We start from the raw sequence: 23,468 nt of genomic DNA on the forward strand, positions 1-23,468 counted from the left end.
GTCCCATCCCCTTTATCATTTTCGTTGCCCTTCTCTGTACCTTCTCTAATACCACAATATCTTTTTTGAGATGCGGTGACCAGAATTGCACACAGTATTCAAGGTGCGGTCACACCATGGAGTGATACAAAGGCATTATAATATCCTCAGTTTTGTTTTCCATTCCTTTCCTAATAAAACCTAACATTCTATTTGTTTTCTTAGCCACTGCCGCACACTGAGCAGAGGCTTTCAACCTATCATCAACGATGACACCTAGATCCCTTTCCTGGGTGGTGACTTCTAATGTGGAACCTTGCATCACGTAACTATAGTTCTGGTTCCTCTTTCCCACATGCATCATTTTGCACTTGCTCCCATTAAACATCATCTGCCATTTGAATGCCTAGCCTCCGAGTCTCGTAAGGTCCTCTTGTAATTTTTCACAATCCTCTTGAGATTTATCAACTTTGAATAACTTTGTGACTCCAGCAAATTAAATATCTCACTAGTTACTCCCTTCTCTAGATCATTTATAAATATGTTAAAAAACAGCGGTTCCAGCACAGGCTTGTGGGGAACCCCACTATCTACCCTTCTCCATTGAGAATACTGACCATTTAACTCTACTCTTTTAACCAGTTGAACAGTACTTCCTATCCCATGACTCTCCAGTTTCCTCTGGAGTCTTTCATGAGGTACTTTGTCAAATGTCTTTTGAAAATCCAGAAACACAGTATCAACTGGCTCACTTTTATCCACATGTTTGTTCAGCACTTCAGAGAAATGTAGTAGATTTGTGAGGCAAGATGTCCCTTCACTAAACCCATGTTGACTTTGTCTCATTAATCCATGCTTTTGAATATGCTCTGTTATTTTGTTCTTTATAATAGCCTCTACCATTTTGCCTGGCACTGACATCAGGCTCACCGGTCTATAATTTCCTGGATCACCTCCGGAACCTTTTTAAAAATCGGCGTTACATTGGCTACCCTCCAATCTTCCGGTACCATGCTTGAGATAAATTACTTATTACTAACAATAGGTTCTGCAAGTTCATTTTTATCAGTACTCTGGGATGAATACCATCCGGTCCAGGCGATTTGCTACTCTTCAATTTGTCAAAGTGTGCCATTACATCTTCCAGGTTTATAGAGATTTCATTCAGTTTCTTATTTTGCATCCCTTTCCTAATAATTCCTAGCATCCTATTTGCGTTTTTGGCTGCCGCTGCACACTGGGCATAAGATTTCAGCTTATTGTCTACAATAACATCTAGATCTTTTTCTTGAGTGCTGACTTCGCAGGTGGATCCTAGCATCAGGTAACTATGATTCGGATTATTCTTCCCAATGTGCATCACTTTGCATTTTTCCACATTAAATTTCGTCTGCCATTTGGATGCCCAGTCTTCCAGCTTCCTAAGGTTTTTCTGCAATTTTTCACAGTCTGCATGTGTTTTGACAACTTTGAATAGTTTTGTGTCATCTGCAAATTTAATCACCTTGCTTGTGGTTCCGTTTTCTAGGTCATTTTTAAATTTGTTAAATTGCACCAGTCCCAGTACAGATCCCTGCGGCACTACTATTCACCCTCCTCCATTGAGAAAAATGGCCATTTAACTCTACTCTCTTTGTGTTCAGTAACCAATTTGTGATCTACAGAAGGACATTGCCTCTTATCCCACGAATGTTTTTTAATTTTTCCAGAAGTATCTTATGTGGAACTTTGTCAAAAGCTTTCTGAAAATCTAGATACTACATCAACCGGCTCACCTTTGTCCACATGTTTGTTTACGTCTTCAAAGAAATGAAGCAAGTTGGTGAGGCAACACTTCCCTTGGCTGTACCCATGCTTACTTTGTCCCATTAAATCATGTTTGTCTGTGTTCCATAATTTTATTCTTTATAATAGTTTCCACTATTTTCCCCGACACTGAAGTCAGGCTTACCGGTCTGTAATTTACCGTATCACCCCTGGAGCCCTTTCAAAAAATTGTCGTTACATTGTCCACCCTCCAGTCTTCAGGTCTTGCAGATAATTTTAACGACAGGTTTACAAATCACTAACAGATCAGCAATTTCATGTTTGAGTTCTTTCAGTACCCTTGGTTATATGCTGTCCAGTCCAGGTAATTTATCACTCATAAGTACATAAGTACATAAGTAGTGCCATACTGGGAAAGACCAAAGGTCCATCTAGCCCAGCATCCTGTCACCGACAGTGGCCAATCCAGGTCAAGGGCACCTGACACGCTCCCCAAACGTAAAAACATTCCAGACAAGTTATACCTAAAAATGCGGAATTTTTCCAAGTCCATTTAATAGCGGTCTATGGACTTGTCCTTTAGGAATCTATCTAACCCCTTTTTAAACTCCGTCAAGCTAACCGCCCGTACCACGTTCTCCGGCAACGAATTCCAGAGTCTAATTACACGTTGGGTGAAGAAAAATTTTCTCCGATTCGTTTTAAATTTACCACACTGTAGCTTCAACTCATGCCCTCTAGTCCTAGTATTTTTGGATAGCGTGAACAGTCGCTTCACATCCACCCGATCCATTCCACTCATTATTTTATACACTTCTATCATATCTCCCCTCAGCCGTCTCTTCTCCAAGCTAAAAAGCCCTAGCCTTCTCAGCCTCTCTTCATAGGAAAGTCGTCCCATCCCCACTATCATTTTCGTCGCCCTTCGCTGTACCTTTTCCAATTCTACTATATCTTTTTTGAGATACGGAGACCAGTACTGAACACAATACTCCAGGTGCGGTCGCACCATGGAGCGATACAACGGCATTATAATATCCGCACACCTGGACTCCATACCCTTCCTAATAACACCCAACATTCTATTTGCTTTCCTAGCCGCAGCAGCACACTGAGCAGAAGGTTTCAGCGTATCATCGACGACGACACCCAGATCCCTTTCTTGATCCGTAACTCCTAAAGCGGAACCTTGCAAGACGTAGCTATAATTCGGGTTCCTCTTACCCACATGCATCACTTTGCACTTGTCAACATTGAACTTCATCTGCCACTTGCACGCCCAATCTCCCAGTCTCGCAAGGTCCTCCTGTAATCGTTCACATTCCTCCTGCGACTTGATGACCCTGAATAATTTAGTGTCATCGGCGAATTTAATTACCTCACTAGTTATTCCCATCTCTAGGTCATTTATAAATACATTAAAAAGCAACGGACCCAGCACAGACCCCTGCGGGACCCCACTAACTACCCTCCTCCACTGAGAATACTGGCCACGCAATCCTACTCTCTGCTTCCTATCTTTCAACCAGTTCTTAATCCATAATAATACCCTACCTCCGATTCCATGACTCTGCAATTTCTTCAGGAGTCTTTCGTGCGGCACTTTGTCAAACGCCTTCTGAAAATCCAGATATACAATATCAACTGGCTCCCCATTGTCCACACTCTTTAACTTGTCAGTTTGGCTTAGTATGTCTTCTAGGTTCACTGAGGTTCCTTTTAGTTCCTCCGTATCATCACCCTGGAAAACCATTTCCAGTACAGGTATATCTCTTACATCATCTTCCATAAAGACCGAAGCAAAGAATTCATTCAATCTTTGCGCTAATGCCTTGTCCTCCCCGAGTGCTCCTTTTGCTCCTTCATTTTCTAATGGTCCCACGGATTCCTTGACAGGCTTCCTGTTTCTGATGTACCTGAAAAACGTGTTACTATGAGGTTTTTTTTTTCCTCCACAGCAAGTTGTTCTTCATATTCTCTTTTAACCTTCTTTATCAATGCTCCCTCCCTTCCCTGTCTGCACTCATGTATGGTCAGTCCGGCATCTCTCCCTGCCCTACTGGACCACTGGTAGCACTTTCTCCCCTCCCCTTTCCTCCCAACCTGTGTCAGAAGAAGGTGGGATGGTGCAGAGGAAAAGGCCTGGTGCAGGCAGCCTGTTAGTACGGCTGCTGCTGGGCTACTGGGCTGAAGACTTACTGAAAGGTAAACTGGGTTGGGAGGGGAGGTGAGAGAGAGCCGCCAGTGGACAGGGAGGGAAGGGAGCGATGCCGAACCAGCTGTGTGGGCAGGGGGAAGGGGGGTTGGAATTGAGAGAGAACTCTGGGGAGGGAGGGAACTGAGAGAGAACCTTGAACTGGCAGGAGAACCTCGGGTGGTGGCGGTGGTGGCGGAGGGAGACATGCTGGATTGTGCATCTGGGGGGGAGGGGGAATATAGATAGATGCCAATTGAGGGAGAGAAGGATGGAGGGAAGGAAGTGGAGAGAGGAGAGGGAGAGATGTTGGGCTCGGAGAGAGAGATTGTGGACCTGGGGTGGAGAGGGTGGATGAAAGGAAGAAAGAGAGGTGTTGGACTTGTTGGGGGGGGGGGGGGAGTTGGAAGAGAGAGAGATAGTGGACCTGGGGGTGAAGGGAGGAAGGGAGAGAGAATTGGACCTGGGGGTGGGAGAAAGGAAGATGTTGGGCCTTAGTAGCATAGGCACAGGAGAGGGGAGGGGCCTTGGAGACCTGGGCCTCCCACTTTGGGCTCAGGCCATTTCTAAAGCTGCAGTACCTGTTCAATGGCTAGTGGGGTAGCTGAAGCCCTGCCAGCTGAAAAAATCCGCTGCCTGAATCACACCCTTCCTCTTACTGCCTCAGGAGCGAGGAAGTCAGCGGGGTGCCTCCAGCTGCCAACCCTTGCACTCCCCAAGCATGCTTGTTTCGTGCATGAACTGAGCATGCTCGGAGAATGCCAGCATCAGTGGCTGGAGGCACTCTGTTGACTTCCTCGCTGCTGAGGCGCAGCATATGGAGGAAGGGGGACACTTTGGCAGTGGATTTCTTCAACTGGCAGGGCCTCGACATACCCACCAGCAGAGGTATGACAATGGGGGGGGGGGGGGAGGAAATGTGTGCCCCTCCTGGTCCATACCTGTGCCCCCCCAATGGACTGCTGGCTATGCCTTTCCTTTAATCATGTGAGTAATCCTAAGATTAAAAATTTTAATCAAACTGCAGCCCTAGTTTTTAAAACGTATTATTATTAAACAAGGCATACCACAATGAGTAACAAATGTGAACCCCTCCACAGAAATGTCTCGTAACATTTGCTTGCTATACTAATATCATGCTTTTTCACTATCATGTTGCCCAAAATCCTCTGTAATACTAAATGTTTATTTCTTATACTTCTCCACCATTCATGATGTATTGTAAGCCACATTGAGCCTGCAAAGAGGTGGGAAAATGTGGGATAGAAATGCAATAAATAAATAATTGAACTGATTAAGGCGGTGTAGCTTGAATTCTAGTCACAAAATATTAGCTATACAAACATGTGGCCTGTCGACACTTATGTCTGCATGCTTCTTTCCTAGATCTTTTTAATTTTGGTATTTATAGTTTATATCACCTTCCCACACTGAGAATAGCATCAGGCGGACAGTTCCTCGATGTTCTACTACTGATCAGTTTTTATTTGACTGATGTCTTCCCATTTCACATCCAGGCACCATTTGATGTTCTTTAATGCCCGATTAAGCTAGAGACTGGCCAGCAAGGTTGTGATAACTTTATCACAGATCTTTATTGAAGGCTGATTTGAATTTTAAGTTCTATCCTATAAAACCTATATAAAACCTATAAAACCGATATACTCATATCACCCCTCTCCTCAAATCACTTCATTGGCTTCCGATCAGATATCGCATACAATTCAAGCTCCTCCTCCTTACCTACAAGTGCACTCAGTCTGCGGCTCCTCACTACCTCTCCACCCTCATCTCCCCCTATGTTCCCGCCCGTAACCTCCGCTCACAGGACAAAGCCCTTCTCTCAGTACCCTTCTCCACCACTGCCGACTCCAGACTCCGCTCATTCTGCCTTGCTTCACCCTATGCCTGGAACAATCTTCCTTTACCCATACGCCATGCCCCCTCCCTACCCATCTTCAAATCTCTGCTTAAAACTCACCTCTTCTATGCTGCTTTTGGCGCCTAACCGCTCGAGATAGGTAGAATGCCCCAATCTATCCACCCTATCAGATTAACTGTTCACTCGTCCTCTAGATTGTTCACTTGTCCTTAGATTGTTCTCTTGTCTTTAGATTGTAAGCTTTTTGAGCAGGGACCGTCCTTCTATGTTTAAATTGTACAGCGCTGCGTAACCCTAGTAGCGCTTTAGAAATGCTAGTTAGTAGTAGTAGTAGTAATTTTAAGTTCTATCCTATAAAAGTTTTCAAAGCATATCACAGCAACATAAAACAACATGTAATAGCATCAATAAGACATGATTAATTTAAAATAAAATAAAATGCAGTAAATACGACGTAATAGCTGCATAAATACTTTATAAGCAAACACATTTTAAAAACATTCCAAAACTCCAGACCCCCCCCCCCCCCCACAAAAAAAGAAAAAACCTGCATTAAACACCAATCTGATTAAATTGGGGTTTTTTTTTCAGTTGTTTGCAAGTATCCATATTGTCCTTTTCCTGTTTCAAGACTACTAGGAACTTATTCCAGGATACAGGCAAAGCTTTTTCATTGTATAGAATATTTCTCCGAGGACAAGCAGGCTGCTTGTTCTCACGACTGGGTGACGTCCGCGGCAGCCCCCACCAACCGGAAAAGCTTCGCGGGACGGTCGGCACGCAGGGCACGCCCACCGCGCATGCGCGGCCGTCTTCCCGCCCGTGCGCGACCGCTCCCGCCAGTTCCTTTTTTTCCGCGTCTGGAGAGAGTCGTGCCGTCGCCGCTCTCTCTGCTTCAGCCGCCGGAAAGCCGTTCGCGTTTACGCGAATTGTTTTTTCTTCTTTGTTTTTTGTACTCCGCGTCCTCCGGTTTCCTTTTTAAAAAAAAAAAAAAATCCGAGCGTGCGGAGCACGCGCTCCCTTTTTCCCCTCGTTTCTAGCGGGGACGCTACGTTGCGGCCTAGTGGCCGCACGGTCGTTTTCCTTTTCGAGGTGTGATTTCCGCCACCATCGACGACTTTAACTTCGCCGACGCGATTTTTCCGTCGATGTCCTCGAAGGTCCCGAGTGGATTTAAAAAGTGTGGTCGGTGCGGCCGGCCAATCTCGCAGACCGACACCCACGCTTGGTGCCTCCAGTGCCTCGGGCCGGAGCACAATCTCAAGTCGTGTTCTCTGTGTCTCGGTCTCCGGAAACGGACCCAGGTTGCGAGGCAAGTTCTGCGGGACCGTCTTTTTGGAACTTGCGCCGGCCCCTCGACGTCGACGACATCGGTACCGACGCCCGGCCCTTCGGTACCGGTATCGATGCCCGAGACATCGGCACCAATGGCATCGACCCCAGGAGAACAGGTCCCGTCGGCCCGCCGGTCCTCCGGTGAGGGAAGAGGTGAGAGGCCGCGTGGGCAGTCGGCCCCGGTCACTCCCTCAGCCCGTGGCCCACGGGACCGAACCCTGTCTGACCCGGTTCCTCGAGACCGAGGGGGATCGTCCTCCTCCTCCTCCATACCTCCCGGCGCCGGTGACGTGCATCGTAAGAAGAATAAGAAGCGTCGTCGCCTTCGATGCATCCGGACATCGGAGAGGAGGCGACGCCGAAGCGTCCCCGTCGGTGGTGGAGGTACCGACGCGACAGGGCCCCGGCACTTCGGTGCCGTATCCTGGCTCCCACCAGATTCTGGCACCGACACCTTTACCGGCCCCACCGCCTTTCCCGGCAGCGGGCCTGGACGAGTGCCTCAGAGCCATCCTTCCAGGGATTCTGGAAGGGCTGATGCGCCAGACTGTGCCGGCGCCGGGGGTGCTTGCGCCCTCGGCGTCGATGACTGTGGCGCCGGCGAGCTCTAGCCCGGCGCCGGGGCCGTCGACACCGCCGCCGCTTGCGGCGCCGGTCTCGACCGCCACGCAGGTGGAGTCGACGTCGATGGAGGGAGCTTCGTCCCCGCTGGCGCGGGAGTCCACCGCTCGACGACACCGAGGCCTCGGTGCCTCGACGTCGAGCCGGGCCCGGTTCAGGACTCAGCTACATGAGCTTATGTCCGATACCGAGGATGAGGCCTCGTGGGGGGAAGAGGAGGACCCTAGATATTTCTCCTCAGAGGAGTCTACGGGCCTTCCCTCGGACCCCACGCCTTCACCGGAGAGGAAGCTCTCACCTCCTGAGAGTCTCTCCTTTGCCTCCTTTGTGCGGGATATGTCTATCTGCATTCCCTTCCCCGTGGTCTCTGTGGATGAGCCGAGGGCTGAGATGCTCGAGGTCCTCGACTATCCATCACCACCTAGAGAGTCCTCCACGGTACCGCTGCACAATGTCCTCAAGGAGACACTGCTTCGGAACTGGATGCGACCATTAACTAATCCCACCATTCCCAAGAAAGCAGAGTCCCAGTACAGAATCCACTCTGACCCAGAGTTAATGCGGCCCCAATTGCCCCATGACTCGGCGGTCGTGGATTCTGCTCTCAAGAGGGCACGGAGTTCGAGGGATACCGCCTCGGCGCCCCCGGGGCGGGAGTCTCGCACTCTGGACTCGTTTGGGAGGAAGGCCTACCAATCCTCCATGCTCGTGACCCGCATCCAGTCATACCAGCTCTATACGAGCATCCACATGCGGAACAATGTGAAGCAACTGGCGGACCTGGTCGATAAGCTCCCGCCGGAGCAGTCCAGGCCTTATCAGGAGGTGGTCAGGCAGCTGAAGGCGTGTAGAAAGTTCCTGTCCAGGGGTATTTATGACACCTGTGACGTGGCATCTCGTGCTGCGGCCCAAGGTATAGTGATGCGCAGGCTCTCATGGCTGCGTGCCTCTGACCTGGACAACCGCACCCAGCAGAGACTGGCCGACGTCCCTTGCCGGGGGGATAATATTTTTGGTGAGAAGGTCGAGCAGCTGGTGGACCAACTGCATCAGCGGGAAACCGCCCTCGACAAGCTCTCCCACCGGGCGCCTTCAGCATCCACCTCTGCAGGTGGACGTTTTCCCCGGGCCCGGCAGGCTGCACCCTACTCTTTTGCAAAGCGTAGGTACAACCAGCCGGCCCGAAGGCCTCGTCAGGCACAGGGACAGCCCCAGCGCGCTCGTTCTCGTCAACAGCGTGCGCCTAAGCAGCCCCCTGCGCCTCCACAGCAAAAGCCGGGGACGGGCTTTTGACTGGATCCACGGGAACATAGCCGCCCTCAAAGTGTCCGTACCGGACGATCTGCCGGTCGGGGGGAGGTTAAAATTTTTTCACCAAAGGTGGCCTCTCATAACCTCCGACCAGTGGGTTCTCCAAATAGTGCGGTGCGGATACGCCCTGAATTTGGCCTCCCTGCCACCAAATTGTCCTCCGGGAGCTCAATCCTTCAGCTCCCATCACAAGCAGGTACTTGCAGAGGAACTCTCCGCCCTTCTCAGCGCCAATGCGGTCGAGCCCGTACCACCCGGGCAGGAAGGGCAGGGATTCTATTCCAGGTACTTCCTTGTGGAAAAGAAAACAGGGGGGATGCGTCCCATCCTAGACCTGAGAGGCCTGAACAAATTCCTGGTCAAAGAAAGTTCAGGATGCTTTCCTTGGGCACCCTTCTGCCAATGATTCAGAAAAACGATTGGCTATGTTCCCTGGATTTAAAGGACGCATACACTCACATCCCGATACTGCCAGCTCACAGACAGTATCTCAGATTCCGCCTGGGCACTTTCAGTATTGTGTGCTGCCCTTTGGGCTCGCCTCTGCCCCACGAGTGTTCACAAAGTGCCTCGTGGTGGTAGCGGCGTATCTACGCAAGCTGGGAGTGCACGTGTTCCCGTATCTCGACGATTGACTGGTCAAGAACACCTCGGAGGCGGGGGCCCTCCGGTCCATGCAGTGCACTATTCGACTCCTGGAGCTGCTGGGGTTTGTGATAAATTACCCAAAGTCCCATCTCCAGCCAACACAGTCTCTGGAATTCATAGGAGCTCTGCTGAATACCCAGACGGCTCAGGCCTTCCTTCCCGAAGCGAGGGCCAACAACCTCCTGTCCTTGGCTTCAAGGACCAGAGCGTCTCAGCAGATCACAGCTCGGCAGATGTTGAGACTTCTGGGTCATATGGCCTCCACAGTTCATGTGACTCCCATGGCTCGTCTTCACATGAGATCTGCTCAATGGACCCTAGCTTCCCAGTGGTTCCAAGCCACCGGGAATCTAGAAGATGTCATCCGCCTCTCCACCAGTTGCCGCACTTCACTGCTCTGGTGGACCATCCGGACCAATTTGACCCTGGGACGTCCATTCCAAATTCCGCAGCCCACGAAAGTGCTGACGACGGATGCATCTCGCCTGGGGTGGGGAGCTCATGTCGATGGGCTTCACACCCAGGGTCTGTGGTCCCTCCAGGAAAAGGATCTGCAGATCAACCTCCTGGAGCTCCGAGCGATCTGGAACGCACTGAAGGCTTTCAGAGATCGGCTGTCCTACCAAATTATCCAAATTCGGACAGACAATCAGGTTGCAATGTATTACGTCAACAAGCAGGGGGGCACCGGATCTCGCCCCCTGTGTCAGGAAGCCGTCGGGATGTGGCGTTGGGCGTGCCGGTTCGGCATGCTTCTCCAAGCCACGTACCTGGCAGGCGTAAACAACAGTCTGGCCGACAGACTGAGCAGAGTCATGCAACCGCACGAGTGGTCGCTCCATTCCAGAGTGGTACGCAAGATCTTCCGAGAGTGGGGCACCCCCTCGGTGGACCTTTTCGCCTCTCGGACCAACCACAAGCTGCCTCTGTTCTGTTCCAGACTTCAGACACACGGCAGGCTAGCGTCAGATGCCTTTCTCCTTCATTGGGGGACCGGCCTCCTGTATGCTTATCCTCCCATACCTTTGGTGGGGAAGACCTTACTGAAGCTCAAGCAAGACCGCGGCACCATGATTCTGATAGCGCCCTTCTGGCCCCATCAGATCTGGTTCCCTCTTCTTCTGGAGTTGTCCTCCGAAGAACCGTGGAGATTGGAGTGTTTTCCGACTCTCATCTCGCAGAACGACGGAGCGTTGCTGCACCCCAACCTTCAATCCATGGCTCTCACGGCCTGGATGTTGAGGGCGTAGACTTCGCTGCGTTGGGTCTGTCTGAGGGTGTCTCCCGTGTCTTGCTTGCCTCTAGGAAGGATTCCACTAAAAAGAGTTACTTTTTCAAGTGGAGGAGGTTTGTCGTTTGGTGTGAGAGCAAGGCCCTAGAACCTCGTTCTTGCCCTGCACAGAACCTGCTTGAATACCTTCTGCACTTATCAGAGTCTGGCCTCAAGACCAACTCAGTAAGGAATCACCTTAGTGCGATTAGTGCTTACCATTATCGTGTGGAAGGTAAAGCCATCTCTGGAGAGCCTTTAGTCGTTCGATTCATGAGAGGCTTGCTTTTGTCAAAGCCCCCTATCAAGCCTCCTACGGTGTCATGGGATCTCAACGTCGTCCTCACCCAGCTAATGAAACCTCCTTTTGAGCCACTGAATACCTGCCATCTGAAGTACTTGACCTGGAAGGTCATTTTCTTGGTGGCAGTTACTTCAGCTCGTAGGGTCAGTGAGCTTCAAGCCCTGGTAGCTCACGCTCCATATACCAAATTTCATCACAACAGAGTAGTGCTCCGCACCCACCCAAAGTTCCTGCCAAAGGTGGTGTCGGAGTTCCATCTTAACCAGTCAATTGTCTTGCCAACATTCTTCCCCAGGCCGCATACCCGCCCTGCTGAACGTCAGTTGCACACATTGGACTGCAAGAGAGCATTGGCCTTCTACTTGGAGCGGACACAGCCCCACAGACAGTCCGCCCAATTGTTTATTTCTTTCGACCCTAACAGTCTAGGGGTCGCTGTCGGGAAACGCACCATCTCCAATTGGCTAGCAGATTGCATTTCCTTCACTTACGCCCAGGCTGGGCTGGCTCTTGAGGGTCATGTCACGGCTCATAGTGTTAGAGCCATGGCAGCGTCAGTGGCCCACTTGAAGTCAGCCACTATTGAAGAGATCTGCAAGGCTGCGACGTGGTCATCTGTCCACACATTCACATCACATTACTGCCTCCATCAGGATACCCGACGCGACAGTCGGTTCGGGCAGTCGGTGCTGCAGAATCTGTTTGGGGTATAAATCCAACTCCACTCTCCAGGACCCGAATTTATTCTGGTCAGGCTGCACTCTCAGTTAGTTGTTCTTCGTAGGTCAATTTCTGTTATACCCTCGCCGTTGCGAGGTTCAATTGACCTGGGTTCTTGTTTTGAGTGAGCCTGAGAGCTAGGGATACCCCAGTCGTGAGAACAAGCAGCCTGCTTGTCCTCGGAGAAAGTGAATGATACATACCTGTAGCAGGTGTTCTCCGAGGACAGCAGGCTGATTGTTCTCACCTACCCTCCCTCCTCACCTTTGGAGTTGTGTTTCATATTTTATTGCTTGTCATTGAACTGGCGGGAGCGGTCGCGCACGGGCGGGAAGATGGCCGCGCATGCGCGGTGGGCGTGCCCTGCGTGCCGACCGTCCCGCGAAGCTTTTTCCGGTTGGTGGGGGCTGCCGCGGACGTCACCCAGTCGTGAGAACAATCAGCCTGCTGTCCTCGGAGAACACCTGCTACAGGTATGTATCATTCACTGTAGCTTGTACCTGCAGGGTTTTGGCAGATGGTAAGTTCAAAAAAGTATCTGATGGTGATTCATTACAATGACCTCCCCTTCTGATTTACAGAAATGTTAGGAAAGTGCATTCTAGAAAATCATGCATGCTTACTTTGGAAGATTGTTAAGGTCATGTGATAGTGATATGAGATAGTCTGTCACTTATCTGTACCTGCGGGTTGAGTGTACCAATTGGTCATAGTTCTAGTTTGAACTTGCTGGAGATACAAGTCATGAGCTCTCTGCTTGTCACTGGACCATATTTCCTTTTCTATAAAATTCTCAAACACCTGTTCATGTGGATTGTGTTATGAAGGCTATTTATTTTGCAATGCTAAATATCATTTTAAATTACAGAAGTCCTTTGATGCATTGAACCATGTTACCATGCTAAAAATGGTATGGATTTCAAAAGCTAGTGCCATTCAAAGAAAAGGGAGGTAATGTAGTTTTCATATTCTATACTTGTTCTCTTGTGTGTAGCTGTTTGTCCATACAGGTGGGGCACGCATGTGCTTGTCAGCATGCTTGCATACTCTGCTGCGTACACCTACACCTAATGCTGCTGCTGCCAGCTGCAGTGCCATGTCTTCAGCACTGCCTTAGATTCTCAGTCCCCTACTGGCAATAACTCACCCACAATGTGATGCTGCCTATAGAAGTGGCTGTTGGGGACCTAGCCCCTGCTGGCACAACAAGAAGAGGTCTCCTGCAAGTGAATGAGTGCAAGGGAAGGAAAAGGATTAAATGGAAATGTGTGCTAAAATAGCAGAAGTTAGTGTTAAGATAACCTGTCTTAATGGCAGCCTACTTTGATAACTTCCCCCTTCGTGGCTGATTTTATATAATTTTGGTTTCCTATTTGTTTCATAGTTTCTCTTGATTTTTAAGTTATATTTTATGATTTTATTAATTTATACACACATATCTACATACAATAATGATTTGAGAAATGAAACTAATCTGTTCATATTGATTTAAATTGAAGCTAGGCCTAGTATACCTGAATGTAACTCACCTTGAGCTATTACTGAAAGAAGTGTGAATAAAATACGAATAAATAAATGTAGGCGCTCATTTTCAAAGCACATAGGCTTACAAAGTTGCATAGTAACCTATATAATTTTGGAAGTCTATGTGCTTTGAAAATGAGCTTCTTAGTTTATCATAAAATTTATTTTTGTGTGGGGAAATCTTGCCTGACCATTTTACTTCAATTCTTTGAAGGAGTAAACAAACATGTGGACAAAGGGGAGCCGGTTGATATTGTGTATCTGGATTTTCAAAAGGCGTTTGACAAGGTACCTCATGAAAGGCTACAGAGGAAATTGGAGGGTCATGGGATAGGAGGAAATGTCCTATTGTGGATTAAAAACTGATTGAAGGATAGGAAACAGAGAGTGGGGTTAAATGGGCAGTATTCACAATGGAGAAGGGTAGTTAGTGGGGTTCCTCAGGGGTCTGTGCTAGGACTGCTGCTTTTTAACATATTTATAAATGATTTAGAGATGGGAGTAACTAGCAAGGTAATTAAATTTGCTGATGACACAAAGTTATTCAAAGTCGTTAACTCGTGACAGGATTGTGAAAAATTACAGAAGGACCTTACGAGACTGGGAGACTGGGCGGCTAAATGGCAGATGACGTTTAATGTGAGCAAGTTAAGGTGATGCATGTGGGAAAAAAGAACCCAAATTATATCTACGTCATGCAAGGTTCCACGTTAGGAGTTACGGACCAAGAAAGGGATCTGGGTGTCGTCGTCGATAATACACTGAAACCTTCTGCTCAGTGTGCTGCTGCGGCTAGGAAAGCGAATAGAATGTTGGGTATTAGGAAAGGTATGGAAAACAGGTGTGAGGATGTTATAATGCTGTTGTATAGCTCCATGGTGCGACCGCACCTTGAGTACTGTGCTCAATTCTGGTCGCCGCCTCTCAAGAAAGATATAGTAGAATTGGAAAAGGTGCAGCGAAGGGCGACTAAAATGATAGCGTGGATGGGACGACTTCCCTATGAAGAAAGACTAATGAGGCTAGGGCTTTTCAGCTTGGAGAAGAGAAGGCTGAGGGGAGACATGATAGAGGTTTATAAAATATTGAGTGGCGTGGAACAGGTGGCTGTGAAGCGTCTGTTCACGCTTTCCAAAAATACTAGGACTAGGGGGCATGCGATGAAACTACAGTGTAGTAAATTAAAAAAAAAATCGGAGAAACTTTTTCTTCACCCAACGCATAATTAAACTCTGGAATTCGTTGCCGGAGAACGTGGTGAAGGCGGTTAGTTTAGCAGATTTTAAAAAGGGGTTAGACAGTTTCCTAAAGGACAAGTCCATAAACCACTACTAAATGGACTTGGAAAAAATCCACAATTCCAGGAATAACGTATAGAATGTTTGTACGTTTGGGAAGCTCGCCAGATGCCCTTGGCCTGGATTGGCCGCTGTCGTGGACAGGATGCTGGGCTCGATGGACCTTTGGTCTTTTCCCAGTGTGGCATTACTTATGTACTTATTAAACGTGTACATGCAGAAAAAGCGATAAACTTTATAAATATATATGCTGATCAAATTTTGTATTGTCTACTGCTATTACTATATTGATCTTATATTTATGCCATCTAGAACTGATTGATTTGCCAATCTACAAACCTATTACTCTATGAAAGAGATTTTCTTTGTGCTCACTTATGATCCACTAGTAAAAAAGGCCCGTTTCTGAAGGCAAGGAAATGGGCCCTAGGCAGGCAATTTCTCCCCCCCCGTGCTGGCGAAAACCGCCCCCCGCCACCGTTCTGGACTACCTGTGCTGACGGGGAACCCAAACCCCAGACAGCTGAAGTGCTGTTGTGCCCTTCGCGTTGTTCATCTTCTCTGGAAGTTCCTCTGCGTGCGTCTGACGTCAGATGCACGCAGAGAAACTTGCAGAGAAGATGAACAACACGAAGGGCACAACAGCACTTCGGCTGTCGGGGGTTTGGGTCCCCATCAGCACAGGTAGTCCACAACGGTGGCGGGGGGCGGTTTTCGGCGGGCCGGGGGGGGGATCGAGGGGGCCGTAGCACGGGGAGTGACAGATGATTCCAAGGCAGGGGGAGGAGTAGGGAAACACGCTGTACGTGTTTCCCTACTCCTCCCCTTGCCTTGGAATCAGCTGTCCTGACGTCAGTGACGTCAGTGCGTGTCTGCCTAGCAGACCACCACCTCCAGGGAGCCACGGTCCCAAGCACAGAACGTGGGAGGTGAGAATTATTACATAGGATTTCTGCTATGAAAATGTTTTTTAAATCTATGACTATATATTACCACTTTATTAACGTTCATGTTTGCTAATTGATTTTTGTCAGTTATGTTTTATGTACAGTATTGTATTTTTTACATATACAGAGCAATGCATATTATTTGTATTTTAGATCACATTTTGTTTCCGTGCCAGGCTGTTCTACAATAGTGACCTGTACCATACTGCTGTTTTCTGCTCCTGACTTTGCTTTTTGTTTTCAGTGCTTTTCTGTTTGTGTTTCACCTGTTGGATTTTACCTCTGTTTGATTACGTGAGCCTAAATTTGTGTACAAGAGAGATTAGTAGCTTCCTGAATTAAGTGGGGAATTAAAGCAGTGTTTCCAGGTTCAGTGACTTCATTGTCAAGTAAGTAAAATGCTTAGTGCAGGGTATGTGCTAAAATCTGTTCCTTTTTTATGATAGAGCTGGGCGCTGTAGACCTGGAATCTGCTTCCGCTTATTTAGCAAACTGCGATTTCAGAACATGTTGGAATTTCAGACTCCTGAACTTCTGAGAATGCCTTTGCAGGTAGGAATCATTTTGAAAATTCTCAATTATGTACTGTTCTACCCCCATCTCTTACCCCAAAGAGTTTGGGTCACATGTTGCAGGTCATGATCACACCTCTAGAGTAACAGGTTAGAGAGCAACAAAATTTCAGATCTTGTGATGTTTCTTCTTTTCTCCTTACAAGCTTGCTTTACTGTTCTGTCTGGATCCCTGGTTGTTCATTGGTATCTTGCATCTAGCGGTACCTGTTGCATATACTTCTCTGAATGTGTTGTTTTGGAGTAGAGAATGACACGGGGACAAAGTTTGTCTCCGTCCCCGCCCCGTGGGTTCTGTCTCCGTCCCTGCCCCGTCCCCGCAGGCCCTGTCTCCATCCCCGCCCCGTCCCCGCAGGTTCTTTCCCCGTCCCTGTGGGCTCTGTCCTCATCTGCAGAAGCCTTGAAAAACTTATGATTTTATATTTAAATCTTTTTATTAAAGTATAAAAAGGAACAATATGCTGTGCAACTGTTGTGTATAAATTGCAAATAGAGATCAATAATAACAAAGAGCAGCTATAATAACCCTCCTTTCCACCACCACCACCCTCTATCTTCCAACCCCAACAATAGGTGATTTCTACTACACTAAGTAATCCTAATTCACACTGTTAAAATGTCCATGGGATAAAATACAACTCGTTCTATATGCCCTTGAGGGGAAAAATATGCACTATAAAGCACTGTTATGGTTTTTTTAATCTGTGGATAAATAAGAAGTCATCAACAATCTTGGGATTCAGTCTAGCTCTCCTGTCTTCCACAGTCCTTCCTGGAATAGAAGTTGTCTTCTTAGAAGATGTGCTGGTAGCAGGATGTACAGGATCCCCATGCAAATTTTGCTAGTTGTGGCCAGTATGTTTGCTTGTTCTTCCAAAAAATCAAAATATCTTTGTAGGCATCACTTAAAATAAATAACAGTCCAGTTCATTAACAGGCTTCAAAGTAGAAAATGACAAGGGGACAAAGTTTGTCCTCTGTCCCCACCCGCATCCCTGTGGTTACTGCGGTTTTCCATCCCCATGTCATTCTCTATTTTGGAGCACTTTAAAAGAGAGCAGTTCAGTATTGCTTCCTTTCCTGGGACACAGCACAGTGGATGCTGCTAGTGGAAATTGCTTTAATCGACAGGAGCCTAGCCGTTTCCTGCCATTTTTGCCCTAGTAAACTGTGTGCTGAATACCTGACTGTGGTTTCTTTGTGGAAAGACACCCTGATATTTTTTTTTTCACTTTGGGACTGTATACTAAAGAGGCGGAGTTTAAAGAGAGGGTTGGACAGCCACACAGAAAGTAGCCTGCTTTAACTTGTGGCAGTGTGCTTTGTAGCCTGCATTTTTAGGGATACCGTGAATATCAAGGCTGGGAGAGAAGTGTGTTGTCTGCTGCATGTGCTCTGTCTTGACTCTGTTTAAAGCAGAACCAGTTGTAGACTAGTGGTTAGTGCAGTGGCCTGAAAAACTGTGGAACTGAGTTCAATTCCCATTTTAGCTCCTTGTTTTTTTTTTTAATTTTTTATTTATGCTTTACAATATAATTACAAGTATTACACTTGAAGAGAAAATCAGACTTAAATATTTCTATATATTACAGTAACCCATTGAAATACTTGAGGAAAATTAAATATATGTGAAAGAAAAATTATAACAAAGAATATTGTAGTACTAGTCTTCTTTAGACCTTAAAAAGTGAGGGAAGAGTATAAACATTCTTCAGGAGATAAATTAGGTATGAAATCAAAGAAATGCTTTGCACCCACACAGACTAATTATTCATATTCTCAATCTAGACATCAATTTGATCTCAGCTTTTTATCATTTATAAAGGTCTTTAAGTGTTCTGGATAAAAAAAAATATATTTGAGCCCAATATATTTTACCACACATTTACAGGGGTAATTAAGATGAAATGAGGCTCCTATAGCCAAAACCTCTTTCCTTAAAGTCAAGAAAAGTCTTCTTCTATCTTGCATTTGTTTTGTAACGTCCATATAAATCCAAATCTTTTCGCCATAAAACTGAAGTTGAGAATTTCTAAGTATAATTGCTTAATCGCTTCTAAATCTTGTTCAAAAATGAAAGAGGCTATTAAAGTCTTACGTTCCAAAATTTCAAATGAAGAAGATTCTAGAATATCCGTTAAGTTCAATTGATCTTGATTTTTTTCTTTTTCAGTCTGTTGTTCCATATTTAAAGCTTCATCCGATTTTTTTTTATTCATTATATAATATACTCGATTAACTGGAGGAATATGTTCTGAAGAATACTTTACGTTTTCTATTAGGTATTTCTTAAAGGCGTCTAGAGGGGAAATCCCCATAAACACAGGAAAATTAAGAAATCGCAAATTCAATCTGCGATTATAATTTTCAATTTGTTCTATTTTCCTGTGCGTCCAATTCTGGTCCTTAATAGATAAAGTTGAAAATTCTTGTAATTTCTTTACCTCTTCCTTTATTTCATTGGTTTGGTTGTAAGAATCTTTTTTTATGGCTTCTAACGATTTGGAAAATAAATGAACAGTACTTACTAACGAAGCAATTTCCTCTGTTGTGCTGGTCAATTTGGTGTCAAGTTGTTGTAACGCCTCCCAGATGCTCTCTAAAGTAACCGTTGTCGGCTTCACTAGTGGCACCTTAAGTTGGTTGAGTGGGCTCGAAGAACCCAATCCTCTGCTGGAACTCATCTGCTCAGCGCCCCTTTCGAGGGTACCTCCTACATCGCTTCCCGACAGAGGAATCGCTAGCTGAGATGATGATCCAGTAGGAGGAGGCGGCGGATTGAGAACCAGAGGTGACAAAGAAACATCCAGCCCTAAATCTCTCAGTTCTCCTACCGAAGAGACAGCAGGGCGTCCTCCGGTTTCTAAGTCTGGGGTCCTCACGACAAAGCTCTCAATAGTTCGCTGCGATGGAGAGGAGGTTCGAACTGAAGGGGCAGCAGTTCTTACCAATCCTTTATGTTTTGTGTGAGGCATATTGGAAAACAGGAAAATCTTTTTAACTCGCAGCGTTCACTAAAGGAGATATGCCACGGGGTTAGTGTGCCGCCATCTTGAAACTCCCCCATTTTAGCTCCTTGTGACTCTAGACAATTCATGTAACCCTCCATTGCCCAGGTACAAAATAAGTACCTGTTTATCAGGGCTTTTTTTGTGCTGATATGTGCCGGTATGGTGTACTGGCACATTTTTTTTACCTTCTCATTACAGGCGTCACTATGGAGCTGATCCCGTTTCCCTCTCTCGCTACCTGTTTGAGTGTCCGAGACCCTGGCAGTAATCAGAGAGGACTAGGCCCAGCACCAGTGCTAACTTCATCAGTGATGAGCCTATCTGCTCCTGGAGACCCTGTTGTACCACCCCTCTGATGCATATGTGTCCGAGAGGACAAAACCAACAGGGCCTTCCTGAGCATGTGGGCACGAAGGCTCCTCACTGCTGAAGTTAGCATTGGTGCCATGCCTAGCCCACTCTGATTACTGCTGGGGGCCTGGACTCTCAGAGGCAGGCAGCGGGAGAGGAAGGAAGGTTCGAGGAGAAATACTGGATTGGGGGGGTTGATATTGAACTGAGGTAAATGAGGTTTCTGAAGAATACTGAAGGGTTTGCTGACAGTCTCTGATGTTGTAGGAACACTTGGCTTAGGTCCCTGGCTGCCTGTAGGTCCGGCTGCAACCAACTCAGCCGCTTTCTCTGGAGTATGGGGCTGGTGATCTTGAACGTGTTCCCTCACCTCTGGATGACAACTCTGAAGAAACTGCTCTAGGACCATCAGGTTTTGACAGTCCTCCAGGGTTTTAACCTCGGCTCCACTGAGCCACTGCTGATGCTGGTATCTTAGCTGGATCATAAACTCTTTGTGAATACCATCTGCCCCCTTGTGCAAAGTCCGGAACTTTATTCTGTAGGTCTCGGGGGTAATGGCATAATGATTGAATAAAGCTTTGCGCACCTCCTCAAACTGGGAGCATGTCTCCGTGGAAAGTCCTTAGAACGCTTGAAGTGCTCTACTAGTGAGCTTTCTTCCAAGATGGCGCACCTAGTCTTTCTGCGGAATCTCATTGAGGGGGCAAATTTTTTCAAAGGTAGTTAGATGTCTATCTGTCACCTCGGGTATCATCAAGCTGCGCAAACAAGTTGGGCCCAATACGGGCTAAGGATTCTGCTTCTGACCTCGGCACAGGGATTGGGCTTGCATTTTGGATATGAGCCATTTCTAGCTGGAGCTCCCAGTCTTCAAGCCCAAGCTGGAATTCCTACGCTTCATGCTGCTGTTCCTGTTCCTTTCGCCACCATCGCTCTTGATCTAGCAGCTGTCGCGCTAGCATGTAGATCTGATGGATTTCAGCTGCTGTGGCATTTGGCCCTGCTAACTCACAGGCCTCTGCCCACAAGCGTCTCCTCTCATCACAGGAGAACTCCTTACAGGTTAGTTCTGCAGCTCCCCCTCACTGAGGTTATCCGGTTGCTCTTGTTTTGGATTGAGCATATCCGGTGTCTGAGTTCTGCTACCAGTCTTCATCAGCATGCTGCTAATCTTCTAACACTACCCAAAAAAAAATGAACTGGGAAGGGACCCTGTTGGTGTTGAACTTGTTCACTGTGCTTTGTGTCTGCAGGTTATAGATAAAAAACTCTGAACCACTCGGTGCCCCTCACCCATGGACTGAGCCTGACAATCCCACCACACTGCCACAAAAAAAGAAGAGAGGTCTGTGACGGAACGCCTATCACCCACCTGGGGTTATCCCTTTGGCCACTTAGAGGGTCTAATCCTAGCACAGCTCAGGTCTGCCTACACCTGGGTATGTGCTCTACATTAGCGCCCTCCTTCCACCGACTGGGTCTCACTGCCTCTGAGCAAGTCTCCCGCTCTCAAATTATCCTCTGTGATTTCTAGGTTACTTCTGCCTCTTTCCCAGTAGTCCCACAGTTCTAGAAAGCACCCACAGACCCGACACTCAAACCACCAGGATTCTTAGTCCAGACAGGCAGAGCCAATAACTGAAAATGTTTATTGTCACAGAACTGGAATAGTGGACAGAAAAAAGTGCAATCAGCAAAACAATAGCAGGTAACTGAATATGGATCAATTATAAAACTATCTAAATATTTGTTTACTATGTCAATAGTATCTGGGGAGTTCAGGAAGTATAACTGCTCACAAGTTATCAAATTTAACTGCTCATAGGGCCTCAGTCAAGGGTTCTTTCTCTCTCTTCTGCCTTGCTAAGACTAGGGTAAAAGCCAGTACATCCCAGATGGTTTTGAGCTCCTGGGCCAATCAGAGCCCAAAACAGCAAGTTTTAAAAGTGTACTGCATCCTACTTCCTGCCTTTGTTAGACTATAGAAAAAACAGCTATTTTTATTTTTTATTTATTTTTGTTTCATTTGTACCCCGCGCTTTCCCACTCATGGCAGGCTCAATGCGGCAGGCAATGGAGGGTTAAGTGACTTGCCCAGAGTCGCAAGGAGCTGCCTGTGGCGGGAATCGAACTCAGTTCCTCAGTTCCCCAGGACCAAAGTCCACCACCCTAACCACTAGGCCACTCCTCCACTCTGTAACAGCTGAAAAGTAAGGAAACACCACCTGCTGGCCAACAGGAGAAATACACTTCAAGAATTAATTAATTAATGCAGTTTTATGGGCTTAAAAACCCACTGTTTTGTCACACATGCATGTTATCCATTGGTGAGAAAATCCTTTAATACATGAAGTCTTTTCTCTTTTTGTTTTCCAAGCCCGAGAGGCATTGTTTCCAAGAATCTTTTTAAATGTTTATTTGCGTTCCAGGCTGCAGGTTCTGGAGTTTTTTTTGGGTTTTTTTTACCAGTTAATCTAAGGTTTTTACTTAGTTATAACTTTTTAAAGAAGGGTTTAAAGCGACACTACTTTTTGTGAACCAGTGATTCTCCGAGGACAAGCAGGCTGCTTGTTCTCACGTGTGGGTCAACGTCGGCCCGGGAACCGGCAGTTTTGCAAGCAAAAAATATTTTTCCCCGCTTCTCGCAGGCCCGGGAAAGAGTTTTCTGATGTTGTCTTTTTGTCTTATTTCTTTCTTTTTTGTAGTAGAATTTTCAGTTTAGAAAAAAAAACTCCCTTAGTTTTCGTTACTTTTTTGCCCCTTTTTAAGTTTCCTTTGTTTTTCGACGCCGCGCGGTTGGGTTGCTCCCTTCTTTTCATGCCCTTTTTTCTTTTAACAGGCACGATCGCGTCTTTTGATTTTGCCGAAGCCGTTTTTTCTTCCGCCGTTTTTTCTTCCATGTCATAGAAGACACCCAGCGGCTTCAAACGTTGTACTCTGTGCAACCGGACTATCTCGGGTACTGATACCCAAGCTTGGTGTATCCAGTGCCTTGGGCCCGACCACAGCCCAGTCGCTTGTAGTCTGTGTCTTCGCATGAAGAAATGGACCCAAGCATCTCGAGAGGCCCAACGAGAGAAGCTTTTTGGGGATCAGTCCGGTCCTTCGACATCGAGGGACGCATCGACGTCAGGCGTGAAGGTAATGGCTGCGGAACGACCAAATTGTGCTGGGAGCAGTGAGGCATCGAGTGGGTCTCCACCTGTCTCGATGCCTCCTGTTATGCAGGCCCCTCGGGACTGACCTTCATCGGACCTGGCTCCGAGGAGACGTGAGGATTCCACGTCTTCCTCATCGGTATCGAGGAGTTTCGATGACGGGCGTCGAGCGAAGGCGAAGAAGCACCGTCATCGTTCTCCTTCGACACACGGTGCTGGGAGCTCCGGGGCGTCGAGGAATTCGGCACCCAAGAAGCGTCGGTGCTGAGAGGATCGCTCCCCCTCTATTCAGGAGATACTACTACTACTCATTATTTCTATAGTGCTACTAGACGTAACCAGCGCTGTACACCTGAACAGGAAGAGACAGTCCCATCTCGACAGAGCTTACAATCTAATTAGGACAGACAAACAGGACAAACAAGATATAAGGGAATATTAAAGTGAGGATGATGAAATAAGGGTTCTGAACAAGTGAATAAGAGTTAGGAGTTAAAAGCAGCATCAAAAAGGTGGGCTTTTAGCTTAGATTTGAAGACGGCCAGAGATGGAGCTTGACGTACCGGCTCAGGA

The 23,468-nt window shown here is 47.2% G+C and overlaps 1 protein-coding gene across 1 annotated transcript in view; it reads left to right on the forward strand.

The window, feature by feature from the left end:
- Positions 1–23,468, forward strand: part of YTHDC2 (YTH domain containing 2) — a 229,445-nt gene that overhangs the window by 112,411 nt on the left and 93,566 nt on the right. Inside the window, 2 exon segments of the mRNA XM_030193495.1 lie at positions 12,900–12,982; positions 16,247–16,352. Of these exon segments, the coding sequence (XP_030049355.1) occupies positions 12,900–12,982; positions 16,247–16,352 (189 nt within the window).

This window comes from Microcaecilia unicolor, chromosome 2 (assembly GCF_901765095.1).
Source record: "Microcaecilia unicolor chromosome 2, aMicUni1.1, whole genome shotgun sequence".
Lineage (NCBI taxonomy): Eukaryota > Metazoa > Chordata > Amphibia > Gymnophiona > Siphonopidae > Microcaecilia > Microcaecilia unicolor.